The 20,900-nt window shown below is 48.7% G+C and overlaps 3 protein-coding genes across 8 annotated transcripts in view; 1 reads left to right on the top strand and 2 right to left on the bottom strand.

Moving 5' to 3' along the window:
• LOC120950713 (uncharacterized) lies at positions 1-6,740 on the top strand. 2 transcript variants are annotated; one of them, XM_049606760.1, is made up of 5 exons: positions 1-629; positions 1,948-2,061; positions 3,613-4,300; positions 4,381-4,630; positions 5,699-6,740. In XM_049606760.1, the coding sequence occupies exons 3-5, from the start codon at positions 3,851-3,853 to the stop codon at positions 6,493-6,495; spliced, it is 1,497 nt and encodes a 498-aa protein (XP_049462717.1). In that variant the 5' UTR covers positions 1-629; positions 1,948-2,061; positions 3,613-3,850; the 3' UTR covers positions 6,496-6,740. The 2 variants fall into 2 exon arrangements, with proteins under 2 accessions (XP_049462717.1, XP_040224903.2); XM_040368969.2 differs by lacking the exon at positions 1,948-2,061.
• Positions 6,741-7,388: 648 nt separating this feature from the next.
• LOC120952538 (uncharacterized) lies at positions 7,389-11,299 on the bottom strand. Its single transcript, XM_040371925.2, has 6 exons — positions 9,906-11,299; positions 9,305-9,373; positions 8,535-9,226; positions 8,226-8,458; positions 7,984-8,152; positions 7,389-7,902 (listed from the first exon to the last, which is right to left on the bottom strand). Exons 1-6 carry the CDS (start codon positions 10,137-10,139, stop codon positions 7,620-7,622), a joined length of 1,680 nt encoding a protein of 559 aa, XP_040227859.2. The 5' UTR covers positions 10,140-11,299; the 3' UTR covers positions 7,389-7,619.
• A 1,621-nt stretch (positions 11,300-12,920) lies between these two features.
• LOC120952914 (mucin-5AC-like) overlaps positions 12,921-20,900 on the bottom strand; it is a 46,846-nt gene continuing 38,866 nt past the window's right edge. For 4 of the 5 annotated variants that reach the window (XM_040372496.2, XM_040372497.2, XM_040372498.2 and 1 more), the window contains 2 exons: positions 20,593-20,830; positions 12,921-20,499 (listed from right to left, as the gene is read on the bottom strand). In XM_040372496.2, the coding sequence (XP_040228430.2) occupies positions 16,711-20,499; positions 20,593-20,830 (4,027 nt within the window). In that variant the 3' untranslated portion in view covers positions 12,921-16,710. The remainder of the gene's footprint in view (positions 20,500-20,592; positions 20,831-20,900) is intronic. The other variant, XM_040372502.2, reaches the window with a different exon arrangement.

Here is a 20,900-nt window from a genome sequence, read left to right as displayed (position 1 = left end):
CCCCATTGGAAAGCCTTCCATCTCATCGATCGAACTGTGTAGAAGGGAAGTGGAAAAAGTTCGAACGGGTAGCAAAACAAAAACCAAACACCAAACCATGTGTTACTAAACCAAGGGATTACGTAGTAGTGCAAAACCGGTTTTTTGGTGGCAGGGAGGAGACGTGACTCAATTCCACCCACCCCCGGGTGCATTAGAGGAAACGGTGCGCGCACTCTGAGCCTTCCCTTGTTTGCTGTGGGGAGTCCCGCATCGCGACGCGACTCCAATCCAGCGGGTTTATTATCATCTGCGCAAGTGGCAACAGACCGCTCCAGACCGGGGACAGTGAGAGAAAGAGAGAGAGAGAGAGAGAGAGAGAGAGTAGTGGCCCGCGGGCACGTAGCAACTTTCCGCCCAGCCCTTGCGGGTCTGTGGTGGCGCGCTAAACGCCAGTCGATGCGCGATCGTGAAACACGCCGGACCGCGGGACTTTGCGTTGATCAGCGTGCGGCAGGCAGCGCATGTTCGGTAACAGTACGCAAGCGAGCGCGCGCGCGCGCGTAACGGTTGTGCCTGTAACGGGGGCCCGCGTGTTCATTTACTGTGAAGTGTGATAGAGAGTGCGGTGCAATTTCTTCCAATCACAGGTGTGTGTGTGTGTTTGTGTGGTGGATGTGTTCATTTCGCGTGTGCGAATCTGTTTGATAAACGATTGCGATCGGTTAATGATGGAATTCCGTGCAATATTGCAACGTCCATACACTGCAAACTAGCAGCAGTAGCAGCAGCAGCTGCGGTACAATGTGGGCTCGGTCGTGGGTTGCATCATCGTCGGGGTCGTCGGCTACCACCATCCAGTGGCGCACTTTCTCCCGTTCTCCAAAACTGCGCCCTATGACATAAAGCCGGTCAAACGACCGGGGCGGAGATTTCTCGCTCCGCTGACCACGTGGGAATATCACAGCGCTGTGGATACGGTGTACGGTGTACGGCACACAGCGGCCAAAATCAATCCCCCATGTTCCCTTCTCCCCCGCTCCCCGGGGTCCTCCAACATGGGCGAGAATTAATGAATCTCGGTACAGATCTCTCTCCATTGCAGCTGTTGGGATGATGAGCGGTACCTTCTTTCTCCCCACCCTCGATTCCCCTCCCCGGACGCCTGCTAACTGAAGTACAATGTACTGGGACGGTGGGCCACCCTGCCGCAAGCGTAATGAGCGCTTGTAACGCTACAAATGGCGTGGTTAGATAATTATTTTTCGCCCAGTTTCTGCGTACTTTCATTCCGCTTGTTCTTCCACTTCTTCGAACAGCACATCATAACTCTCAACCCCTGCGGGACTGCGGCCATCAGTAGTCGTCCCGGTGCATGGAAATACAGCCTACACAGCCTAATGATGTACGATTGTGCAGATGTTCCAAAAAGGCGGCAAACATCCCGGGCGCATCTAATTGGGAGTCCGCTTGCGCGAGCTCGGGATGGGGGAAGGGACTTTGGGGGCATAATAATATTTGATACCATGTGTGTGGTATTCCTTTGCGCACTGGAGAGCTAGGCTAGTTTTGTTTTTTAATTATAAACTGGTCAACAAACGGACCCTGGAAGGAAAATGGTTGTCGCCATATTGCATTTCACGTTCATTAAACCAGATTGTGCACCGCACTGTACCGAGGGTAACACGGTTAGGCTGCAACACACCCCACACGGCGGCTGGCTCACTGCACGGCGCATTCTGCATGGGTGGGTGTCCTCGGAGTTCAAGTTCAGCGCCAAGTAGTGTCATTCATGTTGTTGCTTTCTTTTCACCGACCAAGAGAGCGTGTGTGTGTGTGAGAGAGAGAGCTTCTTCGTTCGTTCCTGTCTTTTGTTTATTGTTGTGAAGTGGTACTGGTTTTTGTATCAAACACTCTCACACACTTGACACCTACGGAAAGAGGTTCACCCTTGATTATCGTTAGTAGCCGGGGGTCTAGGTGTGTTTTGATACGGATTGTTTATTTTTGTGTTGTTGCTGGTTTACACCGTCTGTGACCGCTGTTCCGGTGTGAAAATTTGGCCTTGGACCTCACCCTTAGGTAAACCATAGGGATTTTGATGTTTTTAGTGTTTTAATTACTACCGCTCGCTAGACTTTTCAATGTGGCAGGGTTGGAGAATCAAATCAAGTCCGTTGTTCTTCCCCCTGGAGACAAGACCACGTGTACTAAGGGTAGAACAACACTGACCACAAACTATTGGGGATTCACTCTGGACTCTTTTGTCAATAGTCTTCAATCTCTTGATTAGTTTTGATAGTCCTAAAGTAGCTCGGAGTTTTGTGAGTCGGATGCTGCCAACTGCCCGTTTGATCCCTGGGTGCAAGACTTTAGCAAGACTGCAAAGCCGAAGATCTATTGATGCCTGTATCCGCAACGTATAACCATCAACTCATATTTCAACCGATTTAGCTTTAAGTAATTAAGTGCAATTTATTGTCAAAATTGACCATCCGACAGGGAAGTTCTTCCTGTTGGAGCTATACTTTGATAAAGCTTGATTCAGTTATAAATGAGCAAAATTGAACTAAAAACTCCCAAACTCTAGATTCAAATTCTAACTAAACATTTAAAGTACGTAATGAAGGGTTACTGGATTTAACAATGATATTTGGGAGTTTCCCCAAAATAAACTCTAAAAGCCCATGAGCAAACACTGTAATGCTCTTGCTCTGCGCTTTTTTTAAATCACAATGTCTTTGTCCTGTTTTTTACCAAATGAGCACCATATTAATACATTTTGGATAAGAAATTGCGCATTTTCGACCTGACATTGTTGTATTTTAGGTAGTTTTTGTTGTAACGTTATCACAGAAACAATTATAGTTGAAGATGTGATAAGAGCAAGTCTCGAAAGCCTGTATAGGTCGGCATGTCCGCGTAGGACGTTACGCCAAATAGAAGGAGAAGATGTGAGAAGAATGACCAATTGAATCGAAGCAATCGAACCATAAACCATCGTAGGTTGGGAATGACTTAGAAGTGAATCCAAATCCAAATGCTTATTTTATCAAGTAATTGCCATGAACCGTTCAAAGAAAAACCGAATCAAAAGCCTAATAAAAAAGCATCTCCATTTACATTAAATTTCTACTTGCTGTTGCCGTTCATCGGCCCCAACTGAGCACTCCAACGAGGGCGTTTGGTTGGAAATGGTTCAAGAACTACCGTTTTCACCGATAAATTAATTATTCCCATTAATTCTGTAACGTTTGCGATACAGTTATCTTGCTATCATGAAAAACGGGCCCAGAAATCAGCCCCAGAGTCGAAGAATTCGTCGGCTTCTCCCAAGAAAGAGAATTGCGCCACGATCAGAACACAATGTTCACCTACATCTGCGCCAGTTCCGGACGATAATGCAATTAAAGGCGTGGAAAATGGAAAATTTGTCCCCATTTTTGTCCACCACCTCATATCGGGGAAACCCCCCTGCCACTGCCCTGCTTCCAAACACACCAAGTCATTCCCCGGTCTGGGTTTGTGCTACTGCGACTCTGAGTTCTGCCGTGCGAGGGGCTTTTCCCGCACTTTATTTACGCTCATTACGCCCGCCAACAACTTTCAATTCACTTTTCCCATCGTTTGCAGGCCGCTGCCTCTACTCTCTGCTGCCCTTGCCCCTTACTCGCTTGCTGCATTGTGTGCAGCGTACGGAACAGCAACGGTACACAGTGTGAGCGGTTCTTCCCGCGGAGAAAGCGACGTGCGCCGGGCGGCGGCGGCGGTAAAGAAATCCACACAAAAGACGACCGCTAATTGGGCAAACATATAGGTCGATGTCGGTGAAGCCCCTGCCCAGTCCCTGCGCTCCTCCTCGTCATCATACATGTCCACCCTTTCCCAGCGAGCGAGCGACACAGCGAAGATGGCAGACCCAGATGAGGGCGGTGGACTTGCGCTGGCAACGGCACGCACCACAAAGCTACCGCCGCCCCACCCACTGCCCGCCATTCCCGAAGTGCCGAAAGCAGGCTCCGGGGGCGGACGAGAGCAGCTGCGCCACTGCTTCGTGCCGGCGGACGAGAACGGGTGCCTTGGGTTGCACCTGAGCCGCACACCTTGGGACCCGTACCCGTGGGTGAGCGGTGTGGTGGACGGTTCCGGGGCGGATCTGGCCGGCGTCCGCACCGGTGACTGCGTGCTGGAAGCGAACGGCGAGGATCTGCTCGGTCTGAAGGTGATCGACATTGCAAGGCGGGTGCGCAGCCGGCGCAGTTCCCGCTCCGCACCGGCCGGCGTTGGTCTGTTGCTGTGGAATTCGGGCTTTGAGAAGAATGTAAGTGGCGCCCAATGTCACCAGTAACTCAGGGGTTTCCGGTTTTAATAATCCTTCATCTATTTTTTTTTTTTCGGCAGAACCTAAATCCACAGTCACTGTCCCGGTTTGCCAACTGTTTGCAGGGCATTGCCGGGCTGCTGGAGTGTCCGATCTGTTTGGAAGTGATTAGACCACCGTCCTGGCAGTGCAACCATGGCCATCTGATCTGCTCCGGCTGTCGGTCGCGCACGACCAAGTGTCCGATCTGTCGGGAGGTGCTTGGTCGCGGCCGGTGCATTGTGGCGGACAAGCTGTTTCACTATTTGGTGCAAACGCTCGGACATGAAGGTAAGATGATGGCTGATGATGGTAAGCAACGAATTGTTCCCCATTTTTAGGGATTTAACATGAAATAGGTTGTACGTTGCAAGTAGTTTACTTTGTTTTTTACCAAAATAGTACAATTATACAGTCGTAGATTAACAAAATTCTGAGAAATTTTGAGCTATCTCATCGTCTTAAGATTCGTTTTCAGTCGATTAATTGGATTTGGGATTGTAAATTACTGGTAATTGAACTGGTGAGAGACTCTTTACTGGAATCTTGTTGGTTTAATTTAATCTTTGGATAATACAATTGGAAAGTCCACCGATATGAATTCTCCATTTCAAATGTGTTAATCGAAGTTGGAATCAAATCCTGTTAGAATTTCATTCAAATACCAATGTATTACTATCGAATCCCACTATAATTGCAATAGCATCTCAGTCAAATTTAACGCGAAATCTTGATAGTTTCTTGCACTAAACTCTAGGATGGGTATAAACTGAGCATGTTTATGAAGAACAATATTCTCGCTTGTTTTCCGGGTTTTGTTAAAATTTACTACAATCTACCTAAAGCTATAAGCGGTTCTAGCGACCGTTTTAAATGGCGATGGTGGAAGACAGAAGTGTCTATAGGCCCTAAATTTAGACATCACAATAATTAATAAATATATAGATAAATCACTTGTTCACATCGTCATTTAGAAGCGAAAGTCGAAAAAATACATTTGATAAATGAGTGAAATTATATAAAACAGCTAACTATAAATCGTACTATTATAGTAGATGAAAATACTGCTCATTAAAGCGGAGAAGAAACCGAGCCAAACAGCTATTCAAACAAATTAACAGACATTGTACTTGCACCAGCTGCATTTCGATGTGCCAGCAACTGGTTCACATTCCCATTCATCTAACCCTTGTGTCACACACAGGCAGTCGGTAGTAAATCTGGAGTAATTTAGCAAAAACATTTACTATAAAAACATTTCATAATGAAACGCACACTGCGGACCTGCTATTATTATTTTCTGTTTCTGCTATCTCCTAGCACTTTGCGCTAATCAACTCTCCAATCTTTCTCCTTCAGCTGACCAGCAGACAGCGTTGGACCCTAAATCACAGGACACAACACACAAGCAGCAGCAGCAGCAGCAACACCATCCCCATCATTGGTCTGCAAACAACTCGGGACGCCTTCCACTGGTACAGCGGGAGTACTACCAACACCGCCCGACTCAGCACACCATCCCCACGCACGCATTCAAATTGAAAGCAAACAACGCCCCGGATGGTGGTGTCCCGGCAACGGCATCATTACTGGCCGGGTCCCGGGTGACCACACCGCACAGGACACCGACAACGACGACGACGAGGACCGCCCTGTATCACTGCCCATCCGGTCAGCCCTGTGCGCGGATGAAAAATCAACATGACATCCTGATGCACCTGCAAAAGGCACACCAGACGAGCGTCGTCCAGTACTACGTCACCGCGGACGACACGGTGGACGTGACGGTGGCCGATGCCGGGCACTCCTCCGCGCTGGCCTGCGTGGTCGTCGTACCACCAGCACCGTCCGCCGCCAGGGGCAATCAGTTGTTCTTTGTGGCACGGTTCCGCTGCCCGGAGGAGCCGAACGAAACGCTCTGCTGGCTGTGGCATTTGGGTGCCGAACCAGCGACAGGCCAGTTTCGGGTGCAGCTGTCGCCCGTTACCGGGGACGAGCCGACGAAGCCGTGGCAGGGACGACCGGTTACGCTCGAGTGGAGCCGACAGGAGATTTTGAAAAGCAAGCGATTCGTTCGCACAAAACTAGCTTCCCTTCCCCAGCGGATGCGCGTTCGGGTGCTGCTCGATGCGGCGGGTGAAGCCGTCGATGCGTAAGGGCGATTCCGTTCTAAGAAGACTCGCCTGATCCGTGCTACAGGAAGGTGTTGATGACAGTGTAACAAGGAGGTTACCTTTTCCCTCCGTGTTGGGCGTGCAGTACACATGACAGTTGCAATGCATTCGATGGGGGAAAAAGTGAAAAAGAGAGTGCAATGTCTTAAAGCGAGTTGTTTTTTTTTGTAGTTTTAAATAGGGAACGTCACAAACAGGCGGCAATAAACTGTTCAATGAATAATTCAGTAAGCGTTTAGCTATGTTTCACTTGGTATTGCTGTGCGGTAAAGAAATTAATCATGCGATCAATCAATCCCAGCGGCACCACTAACGACAAGAAGGCATTGTCACTTGGAATGCGGTCTCATGCCGTAATTATTCGCTACAACACAATCATTCATATGCTGCTTTTGCATTTTAATGAGCCGCTGATGACGGTGAGCACACAGAAAAAAATAGCAATAATCAGAATGATTTGCTGCTAATTATAAATAATTGGTTTCTATCGCTTAAGACTGGCATTTCTAACGGTCATAAATTTAAAGCGTTCAAATTCAAACCGATCTAGAGCAGTTTGTGTGAAATGTTTCGACGAAGCATGAAACATTTCATGTTTGAATTTTACAGCCGTTTCTTCACAGGCCACGTGGTGCAGTTCATTGCGAGGAGTGAAATCGACGGAATAGGAGTCTTTTGAAAGACGGAATAGGGTTCAAAGTTATCTACTTACAAAAACAATTATTTTTTTTCCTAACAATTATCGAATAATCAGACTTAGAAAAAAATAGTTAAAAATTGAATGATTTTCTTTTTCTTTTGATTTGAACTTCAATATGTACCATATTTTGAGAAAACACAGCAAGCAACAACTACGTATTAATCTTTCAGAGAGAAAATACCATTCTTCGTTATAATTGTTATAAATAGTACAATACAGAACGAGAGGTTTTATTAACAAAATGTACGTCTCCTTTCGATTGTGACCATATCGGTCCACGGTAACATGTGGAAATGCTTTACACTCTACATGATTACAAAGTTCCACAGAACAAAACATATACAACAACGTAAACAGCAACAAAAGGCAAGGAAACTGGGCGGCTTTGCAAGCACACATCCGAAGATTACAGGTCCGCCAGACGCTTAATGGACACTTTGAGCAAAATTTCCGTCTCCGGACTGAAGGTGGCACGGATGCAGACGCCGGTATAGAACACGCCCGACTTGCTGTTGACCAGATCGTTCCACGATTTGTCCACCATCGAGTACACCTCGGAGCGGGAGATCAGCTCCTTGCCGAGGATGTGGTCGAACCCGGCCTTGCGCACGATCACCTCCAGCGCGTAGTTTTTGCTCTGCTCCGGGCAGCCCTCGAGCAGCGCCGAAAGGAAGATGTCACCAATGGTGCTGTGTATGGAGGACGCGATGGATGTATATTTAAAAAAAAACGCTGCAAAGGTGAAGAGCAGTGAATAGAGACCGGTTTACCTTGTGTCGGAGATGAGCTTCAGCCAAAATTTATGACCATCCAGCAGCAACAGCAGACACGCATTGTCGACGGGCGTACGCGGTGGGAGCGATATTTCGGCCGACGCCGTCCCGAACGATATGACCGGCGTCCGGTGATGGACGGTCACGTGATCCTGCAGCTCCGGCGCTGCAAACAATTCGATGCAGACGACGATTAGGTAAAATTGTTTGCAAGAATCGAAAAAGAAAGCTGTCCTTACCGGCAATTAGGTCCGCACAGTACTCGCCACACGGACAGTGGTACGAGTGAGGGCGCACCGGCACGGTCAGCTGTATGCCGTTCTCCGGGATGCTGCTAAGACTTTCCACCGACACGTTGCAGGACATGGACGAGGTCGGTCGGCGAATCGCGAGACTGTTGTACGAGCCGGACAGCTCCGGGGCCAACCGATTCGCCGAAGGGCAGCGCAGCACCGACACGGAATTGTCGCGCCTGCAACGAAACATGGCCGTTAATTTCAATTGCATCAATGCGATCCCCGCCACGAAAGAAAAGCCGACGAACTCACTTAAATATCTCACTCGTCGACAGCGACAACGATTTCCCCTTCGAGCCCTGCAGATCGCCCACCACGTCCGGCGGCTGCATGTGCTGCCCGCCCCCGCCGTGCTTGCTCAGATTGTCCACCGAGCTGGCCTTGCCCATGATGCGCGCCAGGAACTTGTGCGTGTGCGAGTGTATGGGCCGCCCGCTCGGCACCAGATGGCTATCGCTACCGTACGGGCTTTTCTTCCGATCGCAGGACGAGGCCCGCTTCGGCTGCCGGGTACAGCGCGCTCCAAACAGCCGCTCGCGCAGCTTCCCGTCCGTGCCCTCGCGCAGATTGAACGCCTCCGTAATGGACTGGTACACCTGCTCGGCCAGCAACGAGCGCCCGACCGTGTACCGTTCGCGACAGATGGCACAACGTTCCGCCCGGACCCGGCACCGCGAGCACACCAGATGCCCGTTCTGGCACTGGAACACGGGCGGCGGTATCGTGTCGAAACAGACCGGACACTCCAGCGCGGCCACAATCGTTTGCATGCTGGCCGTTAGCCGCTCGAGATTGATCGGCATCGGACCGCAGCAGAGCGATTCGGGATTGCAGGCCGGCTCCATGCCGGTGCTCCACAGCAGCAGCGTCACGATGTCCGCCTTGGCCCGCACCATGCCGGCGACCTCCGCAATGCGCATGCCGAGGACATCTTCGTTGTTAACCTGCAAAACAGGGGGGACGAAATTATTCAGTGGTTCGAGTCCACAGTGGTTCTCCCCTGCTGTTCGGTCGCCCATTACCTCCAGAACGCAATCGCCAACCTTCAACCCGGTCACCTCGGCCGGTGAGTCTGCATCCACGCCGCTAACCTGAAAGAGGCAAAATGGTGCTAGATGAGAGAGAGAGAGAGAGAGAGAGAGAGAGCGAGGGAGAGAGCGAGAGAGTGCTGTAGGCCCGTTTCCCGCTCGGAAAGACGATCGCCTTGAAGCGGTTGGCCGGAGCAAACCAGACAAACGCGGTTTGCCAGCCAGCAGCATCCTCCGCTCTCGCGCTTGTGCTGGCGGAGAAGGTGAAGGTCGCGGAACAGTCGCGGGCCACAATGGCCTAGGTTATGAATGAACCAACCGAACCAACCCTGAGTAAGCAATTTTAATTCGAGGGTCACACACACACACACATGAGTGCGGAAGAAGAAGCTGTAATGATTGCGCCCCGCGTCTCGTGACACACATTTAACGCTTCAGCACACAATCACACTTGCTAAGGCAACTCTTCCACAGCACACTGAGTTATTCAACAAGCGGACCGCGAACAGGCTTTCTCTCTTCGTTCATTCGCACCGATTCACCAGCACTGATTGAAAAGTGTCCCCATCTGCGCACACACACACAACACACCTACCCAAGGATACGGGTCCCATTTGCTGCGGGTCAGATGAAAGCCACAGGAACCGTCCGTCTGCTTCGGTATGTGCAGTATCCGGACGGAAGGATCGTAATGATCGTCCGTTGCTGTGGTTGTAGTGGTTGCGTTTGTCGTCGTTGTTACACCACCGCCCTGCTGTTCCGCATCGATGCCGCCCGTCCCCGGTTGGGGCTCTAAATTCGATTGAACAACGACCTGTGTTTCCACCATTGTTTTGAGTGCTTTTCTCCTTCCCTTGCAGACGCGTCAATTGATAAACGCACACACGCACGCGTAACTTGCGATAAATAGAAACGAAACTAATCAATGCGGCACTACTAATCACATTGCACTGCGCGCACACTCGCACACAGATTTCACCCCCCGGATCACGGTCACTGGTCGCAGGCTCCTGCCGATCGAGCCGCTGGTTCAAAAGTAACTGGCAAAGCCTGCTGCGTGCGATTCGTTCGATCCGGCTGCGATGGTGTACGGCACGGCACACACAGCCACAATACGGCCGTATTTCCCCTTCCTTGCACACGTGTGGTGGAATTCCTTTTTTTTTGCGCGCGCGCGCTCGTGCCGTTGACGTTGTATTGTTGTTGTCGCTGCCGAACGGTTCGATAGCACGGCTCAATACCACCAGCAACCGGTTTGCGGTATTGGAACCCTGCGCACCCACAACATCTCGCGCCGTTCGCTTGGTGTGACCCTGAGTCCGCATCTAATAGCACAGCAGATGTGACACCGGCGCGAGCGAACTTCCGCTTAAGCAAAATTCAGAACACTCTACCACCACCACCAGCATCACCACCGATGCTTTGGTGTTTCTGAGATCATTCGCCGCTCCCCCACTGCCTTCCGGTCACTTCTTTTCCCTTGTTTTGTCACGATCGTCTGTGTGGGTCAGTGTGCGATCTCGTCGTGCAAAAAGGCCTTCGAATTTTGAAGCCAGTTTCAAACGGCAACGATTTCGTGACGGTCCGACTCCGGTGGTGTCGTTGTAGGCTGGCACGCGACAACACTCAGCGCAACTTGCTCAAATGTGTGTGTGTGAGTGTGGACCAATTAAATCGTGTTACAATTCTGCCGTTAGTGCGTGCCATCGCTGCCCTTTCCGGACGGTGGAGGAAATATTTTCCTTTGAGGAAGGCAGCAACCGATGCGATAATGGTGTGGAAAATGGTTGGCGTGGGTAAGGTGTGGCGTTACATAAACGATGCAGGCTGGTTGCGGGCTTCTGGCTGTGTGGCTGTGATGACAAATAGACAGGCGTTGTTGGTTGCTTACTGGCGGCAAGCTGCCGAGCCAATTTGGAGAAAGTAAGCCAGTAAGTTATTCGGTTTTGGGAAAATGCACGCAAACGTCCAAAAAAGGTACTTGGATCGATCCAGAAAGTTGCACAAGGTAACAGAAAAGATTCCACTCAAAATATGGCCCTATTCTACTCCAATGTCGGCCTGGTGTTGATGTTGAGAACGATACGCATGAATTCCGACTGCTTGGAGGACAATTCAGCACACACTACGACGGAATCTTTAAACCTTCGTTTGACTGCGGAAATTTTGGGCGCACACAGTAAACAATTTTTCCTTCACAATTTTCGAACAACAAAACAACTTGACGTTGAGACATCACAATTAAGTTTTTTTTTTAAGTTTTAAAAGTGTGATGTTCTACTAATGCTATTACAATTCTAAACTTACATCTCCTCGCTTACAATATTTGAAGTTAAACAAATTGAAGACAACATAAATTAGGGGTAGTCCCGCGGTACAGTTCTCAACTCGCACGACTTAACAACATGCCCGTCATCGGCTCGAGCCCGGTATGGACCAAACCCGCCCATACGCAGGATTGTCTCCTCTGCTGTAGGTGCTAACAATAAGTCACCGACAGATAAATCCATTTAGTGGTAAAGGTAAGCCTTGATCGACAACGGTTGTTGCACCAAAGAAGAAGAAAAAGAAGAAGAAGAAGAACTTACCATAAAAAACGCATTACTAGCATCAAAGATACTCAGCCGTACCGGCGAACTCGTTCGTTCCTGGGAACGTTCGCCGCGACGCTCATTTTCACTCATTTCATAGCCCTCTAGATCAAAAATTAGAAAACCGTATAGATTTTGTACTACCTGACCTAGTGATACAACCCTGTCCACTCATGAGCGACGAATGTTTCTCGTCGAACGAGTTCACCGGTACGGCTGACTAATATACTTACTTATCCGGATCTACAACCGCTTCGAGGTTCTGAGTAGCGTCTGAAACTGCTCACTTGAGCATACCACTGTCCCCTCTGTCCTTCGGACAAGCTCTGCAATGGGATAGGATCCAAAGCAATGGGATTATCCCCTCTGAAAGATAATACAGGGTATCTTATTCAACTCCTCTAACGGACATGTGTCGAGACACACAGCTGCCACAAGATCCAAAAGACGCACTGAGGTCGAGCGGTTCTATGCCGTTCTAATCACACTGCTGCATGAATTTAGCGAATACAGAATACCTGAAAGAACACTTAACCTTCAATCAACGTAACGGTCGCTGCCGGAACTCTTGAGAATGGCTGTGCACTATACGGTAGTTAAAAGAAAACTAAAGGATTTAACACTAGTGCTCCAATGAGTGCTTTGATGTACAAACGTAGGTCACAGGTTACTGTGTTTACAACACTCCACCGTATATACGCCTCGGAGATGTATTGGGACTGTCTCTTTCCGACCGAAGGCCTTTTAGCCTTCCTTTGAATGGAAGGACGATGGAGGAGCCGCTGTATGAACCATCGGTACGCCGATAAGTTGCCAAGATGGCGTCCACCAGCGAGGGTATGTTTAACAAATGGCACACGATTACACCGAACCGCAACGCCATTCCGCACCTTTAGATCGCTTTATCGAACTACTGTTTTCGGATATTTTATAGTCGAAATTCACGTTGTATGTACAACAAACTCAAATTAAACGCAAACATAATACACATACAATAAACGCCTCCCCAACTACTGGTATTCAATAAAAATCATCTGCTTTTTATTGTATTTTGATAGATTACTTTTTTAATCAATTTCTCTTTTAAACATGTCCTTGCGGTTCGTTATTTTTATTCCCCTTTTTCGCTTTTACCTCACTAATACGCCTAGTGCTTTTTTTCTGTACAATGCGTTTGCCCGCTCATACTGATATTACATGTGTGAGTGTGTGTGTCTGTGTTTAACTAATTTATTAATTCGCTGAACGTGTTTTTCTTTTCTTCCTCGAGAGACATGGCCATCTTCCCTTTCCATAGCCGGCTCGGTGGGAGAAACTTTGATAGAGTATCCAAGCCCCCATCCCCCCCATCTCCTTGCATTAATCCGAGTTTTGATTGATCTTATCCATCATAACCGTAATCAAATTATGAGCAAAAGGGATATTACCATGAAGTTGTCAAAATTCTTTCCCAACCAAAGGGGAAGAAGATACCGTCATTTTTTGAGGCAATTATGAAGTCCAATGTTGGGGCCAGATTAACAAAACTGTGTCTAAAGTTGCTGCTTAGTTTCATTGTTCTCTTTATACAAATCATCCATCTTGTATGAGTAAATCAAAACAAAAGCATTGTCTATTGTGCTAGTAGTGAATGTCCCACTATTTCTCTATTAGTTTTTCACATTGATAGCACATCCCTGGGAAGTAAAGCAAGAAACCACCCTTACAATAGGAGTGGTTTGCGTTTGTCTTTGTTTTCCTGCAAATGTTTCGCGCTTGATGAATGTTACTAATGACTGATCATCATTCTACCCACCATCGCCACTGTACGTATTATTTGGACACAGAACAAACTTCGCGATCAAAATCACTGGACGCCAATCGCGGAGTGGAGGAGTGTGAGGAGAACGCCTCACACCCTTATCGCCCTTAGCTCTCCTCCCCCGACAACTTGGCATTTTTGCTTACATTCCCCACTGTTACTACTGTTGTGTTCGAAATTGATCCTCGTTGCGTTATTATTGATATTAACCCGTCCCTTTTCTCGCACACACACGCGCACACACATACGCTTTCTCTCTCTCTCTCTCTTGATACTAAGTTTGTTTTCTTGTGTTTCATATCTGAGCATTGTTTTACTTGGGTTTATGTCTTGTCTTTCGTTACCGTTACGTTTTCGTCACACAGGTTTCGTGTACACAGGTGTTTATATAAATATTAATTTAAGTTACGTTTGAAATTAAAATAAAAGCAGAACATACATTAAACCGAGGGCGAAAAACCAATTACCTACTTACAAATTAATGCTTTCCACGTTCGTTGAATCGGCGCTCGGCACGACATCATTCAACGTAACATTTACATTGCTACACGCACGTTCTTTTTTTTTAAACTAGCGCTACTATTCGTTCGTTTGTGTTTGCGTTGTCTTTTCCTTTTACAACTAACTTGCCTTATTTTCCAAACAAATACACAGCGACACAGCAGCATCCTCCCTGCCGTGGGCGCCTTTTCTATTAAATACAATCTCGCTCTTTGAAACGGGTTTTCAGTTATTTCTGTTATGTATAGGCTCGCGGGCTCACAAATAATCCGTTCGACCCCTTCCTTTGCTGGTCTACCAGGAGGCAGGGCAGAGCTAAAAATCCCTCTCCAAAGCTAAATCGCTCAATCGCTTGCCGCCTTCCAAAAACCGTACAAACTACAACACCAAAACGATCCTCGCAGGGGGGGGATCCTGTTTGGGGTTGCGCAACCGAAGCAAAGCCAAACTTAAAAAAACGGAAGAACAAAAAACACACTCCGGTTATTGCGGCACGAATCACAACTATGCTTTTTCCATAATGATCGTCTCCGTTTTGTTTAGAATATTCCACTGATGTTTTATCGATCGGTGTTGCGCCCGAGTGTAGGCAGGCCAAGTGCTTCCATCTTGCAACGACTGCGTTTTTTTAAAAGATTGTGTCCTTATTGTATTTCCGATAGATCTCCCTACCTCTTCTATCCGTCCGGTAACCTGTCACGTACTGTAAGCACCTCTCGTATAGTATCAAGACTTTTCGACAATGAAAAGCACCCTTGAAAGGATATCCTTTTCCAGTATATAGATATATAAGTATATAGGTATAGATAGTTGTACGACTCTCTCTCTCTTTCCGCATTCACTCGTTAACCTTCCTTCACAATTGTGTCACTGTCGGGGTACTTTCTGTTTATATCATTTGTTTGTGGTCTGTGTAAATTCTTCACCGTTTCGGAACCTCCGCCTCGAATGCAAGTTGTAGTTGATGGTGGTGGTGGTATTGTGGTCCGTATTATTATTGAGTTTTTGATTATTGTGCCTGAATGCTGCCACTGTACACCCCTCCATGCGCTCTTAGACAGTTTAAAAATCAAACTAACGGCGGTTTTACTTTAAAGTTTGCTTGTTAAAAAGTGCAAGATCTAACATCTTGCTGTTAAAAAAGAGATCCCATTGATGTTGTCGCTGATAGCTAAAACCATGCCAGAGGTTCAGGCCTGTTGAAAATGTACGCCCCGTTAACGTCTTTGCTTTCGTTCGGGTGTGAGTTTATAGTTACTATGCACTACGCGTTTGGCGGACAGCTTAAAAACAGAAACCTGTTTTTATGTGCCTTTTTAGGCATTAAAAACGGAAATAAACAACGTTTGCTGTTCGAAAAGTTGAGTCTCACTCACGAAACGTCACCACTACACTTCCATTTTGCCAAAACTCTCTCCCACTCCCTGTCATACACACTGTCGATCATATCCATTAATGTTCAAGCTATTTAAACATTACGCTACAAGAATAGGGTTTGTGTGTGTGTATGAGTTCTTCATCCATCTGCTTCGTCTTCGGCTGCTACCGGCTCGCTAGTGGCCGGGAGCATATTTACACGCTGCTTTAACGCTACATTTCTACGAAGTACTAATTCATTATGATCAATCATTTCCCCTTAGCTAAATTACACCTTAAGTCAATATATTATCGTTAACGTTACGTCAAGTATTTGTCTTGCCGAGTGTGCCTTCAGTCGGCACTGTTTCTCGTTGCAACGCAATGTGCAAAAGGTTAAATCCTTCTTTCTTCTTACACGTGTGTTTGTGTGTGTTTGTGTATCGTTTTCACCAACCTCTTACAATCGCACCATCCTAGTCGGGGTTTGTTTGATGATTTTATTCTTGCTTCTTCTAAGGACAAGTTGCAAGGTTGCAATTGTGCCAGCAATGTGATCGTTTTGTATTACCATTTTGGTATTCCATTGGCAGTTGTTATCCAGAATGTTTGTATATGAGATCTACTAATCGGTATATATATTATGTGGGTGTGTATGTGATATTCTCTAACACAATATTTAAAGGTACTTAGAACATAATCTATACTCAGCGACCATTCAGGATATTAAAAAAAAAAACTAGAAAAAGAAACTATTTATAACAATTGAGCTAATATAATCTACAATTTGTCCATTCAACCCGTGCTGTATGTCGATTTTTGTAGCGCTTAGCCGTCGCGTGTCGCGTGCTGTTATAAATGAAGACGTTTAGTGTTTTTAAATATGGAGCAAAGCATTTTGGAAATTGGGATTAAAAACGGGTTTCTTTGAACACAACCTCTCCTTGGTAAGCAAAACTAAAATCAAATTCAAACCCCTCAAACTGATTCCACTTGTTCCGACTGACTGACTGTATCCAACCTGTACACACACACATATACATACACACGATTAAAAAGTATATCCACAATCAAGGACCAGGCCCCGTACACTACACCACTAACGACTGGGCTTTGTCAAGTACAATCACTTAGCCGACGATCGAAAGTTGTCAAGATTTTATAATCGTCTTCAGCGGATCTCCATCCGAAGCGTTCACACCGAAGTGATGATTCGTTACACCAAGCATACTGCTGCTGTTGCTGCTGCTATTACCGCTTGCGGAGCTCACCGTACTGCTTAAGGTGCCGCTTCCGGCGGTGTTGCTGCTGAGGTTACTGATAGTACTGTTGTTGCTGTTGCTGCTACCACTGCTGCCCGGTCCCATCGGGCTGCCATCGTCCGGCGATACGCCGACCATCGGCGATGGACAATCCGTGGGATACTTGCGCTTCATGCCCACGTGCGGTTGACGGATTGACTGTTGCTGCTGCTGCTGATGATGTGCAGCGTGTGCGGACTGTTGCAAGTGTGGCGCCGGATGATGATGCTGATGATGCTGATGGTTCGATATTGGCGCTTCAGGATGGTGAACCGCACCACCCCCACCGAGCGGTGACGGTGTGACGGAGTTTACCAGCCCGCTCGAGAGCGGACTGTCGGGCAGGAAGGAATGATCGAGCGAGTAGTGCAGCGAACCGTCCGTTTCGTTGCTCTGCAGGTTCAAGATACTGTCGATCGCATTCTGCACCTGCCGGCTGATGTCCTCCTCAAAGTTGGGCACTCCCATCGTATCGAACGAGATGTGATTGAACTGATGCAGATCGTGGATTGTTTGCTGATGGTGATGATGATGATGTTGATGATGATGGTGGTGGTTAAGCTGCTGCTGCTGTTGTTGTTGCTGCTGGTCATGGAAGGAAGACTCTCCATCTCCTCCTCCTCCTCCTCCTCCACCTATCATACCGGTCGGCAGGTGCAGTGCAGCCTCTTCTTTACCAACCATCGTCCCTGGACCGTTCATAACCGAGCCAGGATTGTGCTGGTGGTGAGAATGGACAGAATTGATCACCGGTGCTCGACCGCTTTCATCGACACCGTGCTGATGCTGATGGGGATGATGATGATGCACCGAGGTGTCCAAGCCTAGAAGTTCACGATCGAGATAGTTGATTTTATTGTGCTCACTGCTATCGTCATGATGAGTGCTACTACTACCAACAACACCACCACCAACGTCACCACCACTACTACTACCACCACCACCACATAGGATTAGACTAGATGCATCATCGCCTGGTAACGGCAAAGCGTTTGAGCCACTGCCACCATGCACCACCAAATCGGTCGAATCGTCGAAGCAACCCTTGCTGCCTTGCTTTCGTCCACCGTCATCGACCATGTCTGCCCCGGTCGTCCCGTCGATGGCCGGGTGCATATGATGGTGAGTGTGAGGGTTTTGGTGATGCAAATGATGGGAGGAAATGCGATTGTGCGATATGTGGTTGCTGTGATGCAGAAGGTGCGACTGCTGCTGCGCATGATGGTGGAGCTGCTGCTCGTCGGCCGCCTGCGGCGCATGGTGATGATGGGGCAGCGCGTCCGCCTCGCCGGGATCGCCGTTGTCCAGTATCCCTGCACCACAGATGCTGTTAAGATTGTTTAGGCTTAAGCTTAGATTAGTTTCGAGCATGTCGAGCATATTCCCATGGTGGTGATCGACGTCCTCCGCCGTCGCTGATGCTAGCAGGATGTCCCCGTTCCACGAGGTGCGCTTCGATACACCGTGATGGTGGTGGTGATAATGATGTTGTTGATGATGCTCATGATTGATGTTATTGTTGTTATTGTTATTATTACTGTGGTTGTTATTGTTGGTCGCTCTACCCAGCATGATAATGTTAGTGGACAGCCCATCGTCCTCACCGTCAACCTGGCCGACCAGCGGATTGCCGTTGGAAGCCGTTCTACAGTTACCAATGATTACCCCGCCAGTACTAATAGCTCTACTATCACCACCAAGCCCACCACCACCACCATTATTTACTATCGTGCCACAGCCAATACTGATGTCGGTGCTACCAATGCCGCTGCTACTACCATTGCTTACAAGAATGTGTTCGTTACCTGGAGCGGGTTTCGCAACAGAACCGTTCGAGCTGACCGTGCCCAGCGGCTGCACTTGGGAGGTGTTGTTGGCGGCCCCGGCAGGCTCATCGTTGCCGGCACAATCCATCAGCCAACGGTGATCATCGTCACCCTTCACGACGTTGGCACTGCCATCGTCGAGCGGTTTCGAATCGTTACGATCGAGCGACATACAATGCCGCTTGTTGGGATTGATTGTATCCGCTTCTGACGGCTCGCTCGCGTACAACAGCCCAGCCGAGGATGGCCCATTGCCTCCGGCAACTACACCACCACCACCCGAAACCGCACCCGTCCAATGGCGCTTCTGTGTTCCACCGCTGGAAGAGTGCTGCTGCTGCTGCTGCTGCTGAATAAGCTCAAAGCTGTTGCCAGTTGCTTTGTGCAGGAAGGAATCGGACGTAGATTCCTCCTCGTCGTGCGATGACTGAAACACCGAAGCGGACCAGTGGCGGGACGTCATCATATCGTTCGACTTTTCGTTGATCCCGCCAGCGCCACTCCTTTCCACCGCGGATGAGCTGCTTTCGCAACCTCCAAACAATGCGTCCAGGCGCGTTTCAACACTCTTCGCGGATGCGCCGCCACAAACACCCTCCCCACCGCCGGTTACACCCGTGCGCTGGTGGTTGTTGAAGAATTCGGTCAGCGGAGAGTCAATGCGCGACACCGGAGGCGGTTGCTTATCGTCCGCCGTGGCGTTAAACAGCTGTTCCAGCTGCTTATCGACACTTTTCGAATCATTCGAGTTGAACATTTCGTGCATCTCCTCCTCCGTCGTTTTCCTTCTGCCCGGCGGATCGATGCCGAGATTGGTGGCTTCGCTCGTGACGTTGCCATCGCTGCCGGGGCCGGTGAAGTAGCTGAGATCTTTCTGGAAGCACATCCACTCGTCATACGGTGAGTCGTGCTGCTGCTGCTGCTGCTGCTGGTCCGACGACTGCTTTGAGGACGCGAGCTGCGATGCCGCAACGGACGGACCGGACGGAAGGTGATTGCTATCCACCTTCGAACTCTCCGCAGCACAATGCTTCTGTGCCGAGGGTAAGTGTACCTGGTTGAAATAACGCAACGTCGGAGGGGCCGTCGATGTGACCATTGTGGCAGCGACGGATGAACCGTGAAGCGATGAGTTCAAAATGTCACCCTTTTTCTCGTCCATCATGCAGGCGCTGTCTGTTTTCTTCATTATGAAGCTGGGCGTGATTTCGCTTTCGATATCATCGTAACTGTTCGTCACTGTTGCTCGTGCGTTCTTCTTCAACGCATCACTCCAAGGGGTGCCACCACCACCGCTACCGATGCCAACCATGCTGCGGTTGGCGGTTGCTGGTTCGTGCTTCACCGTTGCCGACTGCACCACCGATTGCACGACCGACGCAGTCATGTTGGACTTTTGGAATGTGCTTTGGAAGGACGTTTCACTGCCCAACGCAGTTTTGCACACTGTGGTGGTAGTACTGCTGGAGCGTATTGTTTCCGTTAGCATGGTGTTCGTAGTCGAAGAGAGTTCTGAAACACAGCTTCCGGCGGTTCCGGTGCCATACGATGGTTCGGTTTTCCTAGGACCCTCTGGCAGCGTTAACGGCAGTAGCGGAGATTGGCTTTGCGCTGGTGGTGGTGCGGCTAGCTCCTTCAGTTTGGGTTTGTCCTCGTCAGAGGAGACGCATATTACGTCCTCGCCGCCGTCTGCTGAAGGCATCGCGTCGCCCTCCACCTCGCGGAGATGTTCTTGCATCTCTTCAATCTCCTGCGTGATGTCCGCCTTGAACAGCTTGTTCACCAGCATCAATTCCGAGGTGCGCACTTCCCGCTATTTAAGATAAAAAATATAAAAGAGGAATAGAGTGCAAAAGAATGGTAGAAAACACAACTCAGCCAGTGTGCTTCGCTCAAGCTAACGTACCATCGACTCGTTGATCATTAACCGCTGATAGCGGCTGAGCATCGTCCGGAACGCGTCCGGGAACCATTCGGCGGTCGTCTCAAACTGCAGCTCTTCCTCTTCATTCTCCTCGCACTTTTCCTCGTACATGCAGTGGTAGCGTATTAGCCGCTTGATTGCATCCTGCTTACTACCGAACGGTGTGTTGGTGTCCGGTTTTGTACACGCATCTTGATCCTTCTGTATCTGAATTTCAAACCTGTAGCGCGCGAAAAAGAAGCAACGAAAAAGAAAGGAAATAGAGGAAAGCAAAAAAAAACAGAGAGCAG

The sequence above is a fragment of the Anopheles coluzzii genome, chromosome 2 (assembly GCF_943734685.1).
Source record: "Anopheles coluzzii chromosome 2, AcolN3, whole genome shotgun sequence".
Lineage (NCBI taxonomy): Eukaryota > Metazoa > Arthropoda > Insecta > Diptera > Culicidae > Anopheles > Anopheles coluzzii.
Note: the sequence above shows the minus strand (reverse complement) of the source record. Positions and strands in the feature narration are given on the sequence as shown.